The sequence below is a fragment of the Camelus dromedarius genome, chromosome 12, assembly GCF_036321535.1.
Source record: "Camelus dromedarius isolate mCamDro1 chromosome 12, mCamDro1.pat, whole genome shotgun sequence".
Lineage (NCBI taxonomy): Eukaryota > Metazoa > Chordata > Mammalia > Artiodactyla > Camelidae > Camelus > Camelus dromedarius.
The window spans coordinates 1,471,087-1,479,098 of record NC_087447.1 but is presented as its reverse complement, the minus strand read 5'-3'; the positions used below and the strand labels follow the sequence as shown (position 1 = coordinate 1,479,098).

At 63.6% G+C, this 8,012-nt stretch overlaps 1 protein-coding gene across 2 annotated transcripts; it reads right to left on the bottom strand.

The window, feature by feature from the left end:
• Positions 1-1,098: 1,098 nt before the first annotated feature.
• On the bottom strand, positions 1,099-8,002 carry MRPL23 (mitochondrial ribosomal protein L23). Of its 2 annotated transcripts, XM_031448135.2 has the most exons (5): positions 7,943-8,002; positions 5,858-5,980; positions 4,859-4,941; positions 4,230-4,303; positions 1,099-1,317 (listed from the first exon to the last, which is right to left on the bottom strand). In XM_031448135.2, the coding sequence occupies exons 1-5, from the start codon at positions 7,957-7,959 to the stop codon at positions 1,150-1,152; spliced, it is 465 nt and encodes a 154-aa protein (XP_031303995.2). In that variant the 5' UTR covers positions 7,960-8,002; the 3' UTR covers positions 1,099-1,149. The 2 variants fall into 2 exon arrangements, with proteins under 2 accessions (XP_031303995.2, XP_064348057.1); XM_064491987.1 differs by lacking the exon at positions 5,858-5,980 and having other exon boundaries at positions 7,943-7,978.
• Positions 8,003-8,012: the final 10 nt, after the last annotated feature.

Sequence of the window (8,012 nt, the reverse complement as noted above, 5' to 3'; positions counted from 1 at the left end):
GGGAGTCTGGGGGACGTGTGGCAGATGAACAGTGAGATCTCTCTCCTGGCCTTGAGTCGGGGTCCTCGGGGCCGCAGGCCCCATGAATTATTTCTCTAAGGAAAATACCACTGGCCCCACTCCCACCTCCTTCCCGAACCTCCCCGTCACTTAAATCAAGGCTGAGGGGCGGAGTTTGCCCGAACCGTCACCCTCCAGGGCAAGGGAGCTTCAAAGGCCCACAGGCCTGGTGTTGGGTCCCTCAGGTGGAGGGGGTGGCCCAGCCAGCTCCACACTCTGGTGCCCCTCGTGAGGCCCCGGAGGCGGCCCTCAGTGCCAAGGCTCCAGAATGGCGTTCAGGGTCTGGGAGTCCCCGAGCTCCCTGCGGTGCTGCATCCCAACCCAGGGGCACCATGGCCTAGGCCCCCGAGCACACCGACCAGGCCCTCTTGGTGCTCCCGATCTCGGGCCCAAGCTCTCAGTATCAGGACCCCTCGCAGACACAGAGATGGGCTGGGCTGGGTCTACGCTGCGCCGGCTTCTGGGGGGCTGGGGGACCTTTAGTGCAGAGCCTGACTCAGAGACGACCCCTGGGGCCGCGGCCACTTCCACCCCCGCCACCAGACACCCTCCCTTCCGATGGCCCTCCCCCAGCGCTGATGCCCCCTGACCACCCTCTGTTTCCTATCTTCAAGACTTCAGACCAGCAGTCTTTCCAGATCTGGTCTGTTTCCTGCCTCCTGCTCCACAGCCTCCCCCTGGATTAGTCTCCTGAATGCCATTTCCTTTGGATCCCTCCCCCTCCAGACCACCAACTGTGCCAAAGTGGACCCTCAGCCTGGATGGGCTCCCAGGGCCCCTGTTCTCAGTGTCACCCTAACCCCCTCAACTTGCCGCCCCAACTCAAGCCTTTAAGCGGAACTGCTCAGGGTCACCTCCTGGGGGCCTTGCACAGGCCTGTCTCCCTGCCCCACTACAAGGGGGCTCCGGCCTGCCCGCCTTGCAGGCCCATCAGCCCCCACGGTCCACTCGGGCCCCTGCACGGTGCACAGTGGCTTCAGTAGAGGCAGCCGTCGTGGGCGGCGGGGCACGAGGGCAAGCACGCACAGCCGGGGCCAGTTCTGCATAAGCGGCATTTTTATTCGAACTGTCACATGTCACGGTTGCCCGTCACAGGCCGAACCAGTTGGGGACGCCCCCGCGCCGGGGGTCGGGGATCTGCCTCTGCCGCTGGTCCTCCAGGAGCTGGTCCCTGATGTCATCATGGTCCCCAGAACTGCCCTCAGGACTCTTCTTCTCAGGAAACAGATCTGGGAACGTGAAGGTCTGTCCATGAGCCTGGGGAGGAAGGATGAAGGCTCAGCCCAGAGGGTGGCCTGGGGCTCCCGTGGGTACAACCACGGGCCGCCACGTGGAGCCACACTTCCCAAGAGGAGCAAGGACAGACAGGATCCTCCTGCCCCTCGCTTGCAGGGAGGGCGCCCGGCCAGCAGCCCCGGTGCAGTGGGAACCCTAGCGGCGGTGACGATGCCCCCCCCACCGGGGTCAGCACTTCACACGGGGCGGCGGGGAGCAGCCCGGCCGGACTGGGGCAGGCGCGAGGAAACATGGCACAAATGACGTCTGGTGCCTCGCTGGAACCCTCTCCACCCAAAATAACGGCCTCTGCCTACATTAAAGACCACCCCTCCTCCTGGCTCAGAGCTCGGCAAATGAAACTCACGTAACACACAGAGAAATGTACGTGCGTAGCAGTCTATGAATCAAGACCAGCTTTGCTTACATCTTTCGCTCAAAGCTCAGAATGCGAGTGTCGGCCAAGCGCCAGCGCCGGCCTCGTGCGTGGCCGGGGTCCCCGCCGGGCCCACGCTCCTCCCCGGGGCCCCGAACGCGAGGTGAAGTCCCACCTCCACGTGTGACACATCATATCCCGGTCAGTCCCAGAGATGGGGGGCTGGGGTGGGGGACACGGCCCCTGTGCTCAGACGGGCGGGGCAGAGGACAGCACCCCGACCTGGAAAGTTTTAATAAGCAAAGTCAGTGAAGGGCGCTTGGTTCTCAGAGACCCTTGTTTTGTAAAGAAGTTTGGATTTGGGCAGGCAGCCAAGTATGACCTGAAGCAGCCCACATACTCCGCCCTGAGTGGAAGGCTTATAAATCCGGGTCACGTGGCGCGGCGCGCAGGCCCCGCGTGATGAAAGGCAGCGGCTGTGTGCTCGGTAGCCGGCCTGCGGGAGGACTTGCTCGCACGCTTCAGAACTTTTTTTCCTCCTTTTTCAAAATACCAAAGGGCAATAGTTTACATGCAGGGCTGACTGCCCAGAATGGGGGGTTTATGTTTTATGTACTGAGGTGATTCTGCTAGTCTTCTGAGGTGGGGGAGACCCAAAGCGACACTCTCAGATACAAATACAAAGATGGCAATCCACAAAAACGGAGGACGCTGGCGAAACCCCTCGCTTCTTACGGAGGCGAGGGCCACGTGCAGGTGCGGGCGGGGGCCTCCGGGGCTCCCTCTCTGGAGACCGGCACCTCTTGCTTTCGAAAACAAAACCCTCATCCTCCCGAAGCTGATCAGAAGAGGAAAAGGACAGGAAGGGAGGACAGTGTCACGATGGAAAGTGGAGAGTCCAGCCAAAGGGGCAGTGGGCCTGGGTCACCAGCAGGCTCCGTGCAGCCCGCAACCCGAGGATCTCGGCAGTGTGGGTGACTGAGGCTGGCGAGACTGGGCGGCGGGAACCGGGGACCCCCACCGCGTGCGCTGCCTACCACAGACAACTTGGGGAATTTAACTGTCTTTCCCATCGACCCTCCGAGGGCTTTACAATCACCTCTGTGATCAGAAGTCCGGAACGGAACGGGGCCCCGAGGGGCACACAGAGAGGTGTGTTGAGATGGGGCACAGAGAAGGACCCCTTCGGGGGGCGAGGGCCTAACCTCCCGGCTGGTTTCCAGGCAAAAGTCTGCTGCAGCCAGGCGGGAAGTGGTGTGGGGGGGGTCCGTTACAAATTTAATTTCGGGAGGGAAGCATGCCCGGCAGGGACGCTGTGTGCCCCAGTTGTGCCGCCTCGATTTCACAGGGGGGGCAGCCGAGTGGCAGCTGCAGACACTAGATCCCAGGCCCAAAGCTCGGCTTCCAGGGCGGGGTGGGGCCCGGGAAACGCCAGGGCTCGGATGACTCAAAAGCCACCGGTAACTATAGCTCCTGCCGAAGGGCCGGTGGCGAATGCCACGACAAAGACAGATGGCCTGCCGGCACGAGGGACACAGGCGTCTTTATAAGGCTAACGGCCGTGCTCTCGGCCTGGATTGGCCGACTCTACGTGCAGCAAATATTAGGCCAAATAATTGGGGAGGGGGGGCCCAGTTGAGAACAACTGTGACTGTTTTCCAGAAAAACTGTCATGTGAACTTGGGCTCCCAGCAAACTGCCTCCCCAGCCCCAGCGCCAACCGGCCGTTCCGGCCGGTTCGCAATAGCGCTACTGCCATCTAGCGGCCGGCCGGCTCAGGCTCGGGCTGTTTACCCGGAACTAGAGCAAATCCTCCCCACCCCCAACCCGGCTAGACTCCTGGCAACGCCTGAGGCCCAAGGTCACCTGCCCCATCAGCGGAAGCCCGCCTGGAGCCCACAGGGCCTCGGTGCTGGGACCAGGCTGTCGACTCTGGGTCAAGAGCACACCAGAGAGAGCGTGTTAGGGGTCGCCTGGGACTGGAGAGGAGGAGCCCGGAAAAGGGGCTTTGAAACCGGGTCTTACTCTAGACAGCTCTGAGTTTGGTCAGCAGAGGCTCAGGCCAGGTGCCGACCGCCAGGCAGGGCACACGGTTAAGAGGACCTGCTGGCTGTGCTGTGCCCCGTACTCCTGTCCGGGGGGGGGGGGAGGTCTGCCAGGGCCCAGGACACCCTCGCCGGTCCGGGCTGAGACCAAGGCCCCTGCGGCAACTTCCGCCCCCACGGCATCGAGGCACTGACCGCCTCTGCTTTCTGTCCCAACTCCACACCCAGGGCCCAGCGGGCCTGCCTTCGCCCACGGCATGTTCAGGGCGGCTCACAGCACAGCATGGCTGGTCCCGGAGGAGCTCCCCAGGGCCTGCCCCCACAAGGGGTTCTGTGCTCCGAGCCCCAGCTCCCCAGGGGCTCCACATGGACTGGAACGAAGTGGCAGCCCAGGGCCCCGGGGCCCTGTCCCCACCCCCAGGCTGCAGTCGGGGTGAGCCTCGCCCAGGACTTGGGCCTCCGCAGCCACTCACCAGCTGCACGTAGGCCACCTTGTAGTCTGGTTTCTTCACCCTGATGTTTCTGTGATCCCTCTTCCTGTTGGAACCTGTTGGAAAGTGGGGAGAAAAAATGTCCCCCTCAGCACAGTTTTCAGTCCCACTAATCCAGGGACCCACTTTCTACAAAGAGGCAAACAGGAACCTATGGTCCACAGCAGGCAGCCTGGCATGCCTGGACCAACAGGCTGGCTCACACGGACAGGCCTCAGCCTCCACTCTAGAAACCCAAATGTGTCTAAAATAACTCAAGAAACTAATTTCTCCTTTGTCAGCACAGAGGCTCTTGCAGGCTGACCTCAGCTCAGAATGAAGGTCGTCATATTTACAACTGAGCAACTGTGGGGCGGGGGACGGGGTCAACAGGAAGGAACAAGAAAGGGCTGGGGCGGTGGGGGGGGCGGTGATAAAAAGAGGGCTTTGCTGAACTGACCTCGGGGCAGAGGGGGAGGTGGGCGGGGGGGGGTCAAGTAGGGGGCCAGCCCACCCAGGTTCCAGGCCCGTGCCTCAGTTTCTTCAGATGCCAGGGAGGCTGTAAGGGGGCTGCAGGCCAGTGGCATGGACAGCCTGGCCCACGGGGGAGAGCCCCCACCACGCGGGCTCACCGTGCTGTATCCTGGTCCGCACGGCTGCCACCGGCACGTTGTAAATGCGCTCGAGATAGTTCCTGAGGTCCACTCTGGTCATCCTGGGATAAAAGAGAAAGAAGGGAAGTCTGAACTGGGCCAAGGGAAAAAGCAGCCTGGCCGACAGGGTGAGTTGCTGACTGCAGGCCACAGGTGGGGGCCAGCTGGGGACCCAGCCTCATCCCTTGCACCTGGGAGAAGCCGGGGCTCACCCCAGAGGTGCAGCCACTGGTCCCCACCTGGCACCCTCCCACCCCCAATGTGGCAGTCTGCGGTGACAGTGGGGTGGGGGACCAGCCCCCGGGGGCACAGTCACTCCCACTCACCCTCCCGCTGGCCACGCTCACTGGGGGCCAAGCTGCCAGGAGTAGGTCCCTGAGAGAAGGGACAGTCTCGAGTGCCCCCTGGCTGCCAGGAGCCAGGCCACAGTGCCAGGCAGGCCCCATCTGCAGCTGCCACCAGCCACCCTGTCCTAACAGGCACATCCCAGAAATGAGGGCACAGTGGGCTAGGTCCCCTCCCCTCTTCAGCCTCTCCTGCCCTTGCCTCTGAAGGCTGAGAACATGGCCCCTCAGCTCACACAGGAGCTCGCGCCAACCCCGGGGCGCTAGGCCTAGATGGTCACATCCTAAGGCTTCAGCATGGAGGACAAGGAGGCTGTGTCCCTTCAGTAACTGGGGCCTTGGTGAAGGAAATGCTGAGGACGAAGGCTTTGGAAGCCTGGCGAGCAGGTGCAGGGGCCACAGGCCAGTCCCCTGGAAAGGGCAACAGGCTCGATGCGAGAAAAGAAGTGGAGTCCCAAGCTCTGGGCCCAGCTTCCGGGTGTGGGAAGCCTGGCCCGAGGCTCTGCAAACACCAGGCCTCAGACCGACCTCGCAAGGCTGCCTTTTCACAGGGAGCTTGTGACCGGGGTCGGGGGCACCTCCAGGACCCCTGGTGCTCCCCAACCTGCACCCCTCGGAGGGGAAGGGGGCTTACTCCATGGGGATCCGGAACTGCACAGTATCCTCGGGCTGGGCTGTGCCAGGCCGCACCAGCCGAATGAAGAAGTTGGTGCGAAAGACGCGGAGCTGGGGGTTGCCCAGCTGGTACAGGGGGTACCTGGGAGGGGAAAGGGGTCGTGTCAAAAACTCGGAACACAAGGCTCCCAAGGACGCCCCGGCAGGGTCCATAGATCACCTTGCCAGCAAGTTCGGAAGTAAACGGAGCAGCTCCCCGCGCCCCTACCCCACCTCTGTGACCCCTTGGATCACCTGATGTGGGCAGCCGGTTCCCCAGTCCCCGGGGCGGTGTGGGCTGTTGACCCCCAAGGCCGGCCTTTGGAAAGGGCCAGTGAATGATTCATAAAGAGGCCAGCGAAGAGCATGCCCACCCCCGTAAACAGTCTCTGAGACACGTGTTTGTTCAAAGTGCCCTTCTGACACGCACGCGGCCCCGGCATGGCTGTGGCCCCCGGGACCGGGCCCCACAAGGGGCTGGCCTTGCCCACCAGCTCCCTGCTGCTCAGGTGAGGTGCAATCGGTCAGAACCAGCTTGCTCTGAACTGGCTCAGCCCCCGAGGCGGGGACAGGGACAGGGTCACCTCCACATCTCTGGTGCTGGGAGCAACAGCTCCTTGACAAGAGTGAAGATCAAAAGATAGAAGGGGGTTGGCGGAGGCAGTGTGTGCAGTTCCCCAGCTACATGCAAGCTGACCGCCCACCTCCCCAGGCCCCCAAGCCCCCTAAAGTGAGCAGAGACATCTAGAAGGTGTGGGGGCCACCACCTACGGCTCCAACCAACTTGCCACTGCTAACTGGACCCGAGCCCAGGGCTGAACGTGGTGAGCCAGGAGGCCATACTGCCAATTGAACCCAACTGGGCCCCAGGGCTGGGGTGAGAAGGTGGTCTGCAGAGTCTACAAGGGGCAAGGGGTCCACTGGGGGCCCAGGGGACGAGGCTTGGTGCAGGATGGGCACACGGGCAGAGGATGGCATGGAGGGTCCCACTCCTACCCTCTCCCCTGATGACTCATCCTTCAAGAGCTGAGCCTATTCCTTTCTAGCACATGGTCCACAGACCCGGCTCATGGTAAATTTCTTTCCATCCCCTTCAGAAAAGTCAGCATCTTCCATTATGATGCACCTTTTCAGTTAAAACTGTCAATACAGCTCTCAAAGTGCAAGTTTCACACAAACACATCCCGGTTTAGCTGCAGGTCAATTAACGAGCCTAAGCGCTGCACGTGGCCCTGAATTTGGGGAGCCCCAGCACCACAGAAGGGGCTTAGTGAAGCCAAACCCCATGCTGCTCACGACCTCACAAGTCTGGGGAAGTGGGGGTCGCGGCATTGGTCCTGGGTGGGGCACCCCGAAGGAGGACAGGGCTCGGGCAGGGCACCTGCGTCAGAACCAGTGCTAAGCTGAGTGCCTGGGGAACGTCTGCGAGGTCTATGGGCGGCCGAGTCAGCGCGTGCCCACTGGCCCCGCAGAACTTCGCTGCAGGCCGGGGACCGGTGAGAGGATGGAAGGGAGGTTCTGGAAGCGCAGGGCTGCCCTCCAGGACCCTGCTTTGTTCTACCCTCATGGGAGTTCAGATCCGCACGTCCCCTCTGGTGACCAGCGGCGGGCACTGCAAGGGGGTCCCCTGGGTAACGGTGGGAACAGGGGTGCGCTCAGCTGGAGTCGGGCAGAGGCCCGAGACCCAGGGGGGACCCTGCTCCCCGACGCTGAGCACAAGGCGCGGCGCGGGCCTTCCAGCTCCGGAACCGCCCTCGCGGCCGCCCGCCCCGCCCCCCAGGGCGCCGGGACTCCCCGCGTTCCGCGCGGGGCCCAAGCGCCACAGCCCCGCCCACCCCCTGGACGGGCCCGCGCTCGTGCTTGCCGCGGGCGCGCGCTTCCCGCTCAGACGGGCGCGACGGGCCGGCCCTCAGGGGAGAGCGGAGCGGGGCGCGGGCCCCCCGGCGACGCCCGGCCCCGGCCGCCCGGGCCTCCGGGGGGCGTGCAGGGACCCCGGCCCGGCCCTCGCCGCCAAGTCCCGGGCGCGGCCACGCCCCCGACCCCGAGCCCCGGGACCCCCACTCACAGCACGTTCCGCGCCATCGCCGGCTTCCGGGGCCGCGGCCGGAAGGAGGGGCGCGCACGGCCCGGGCCCG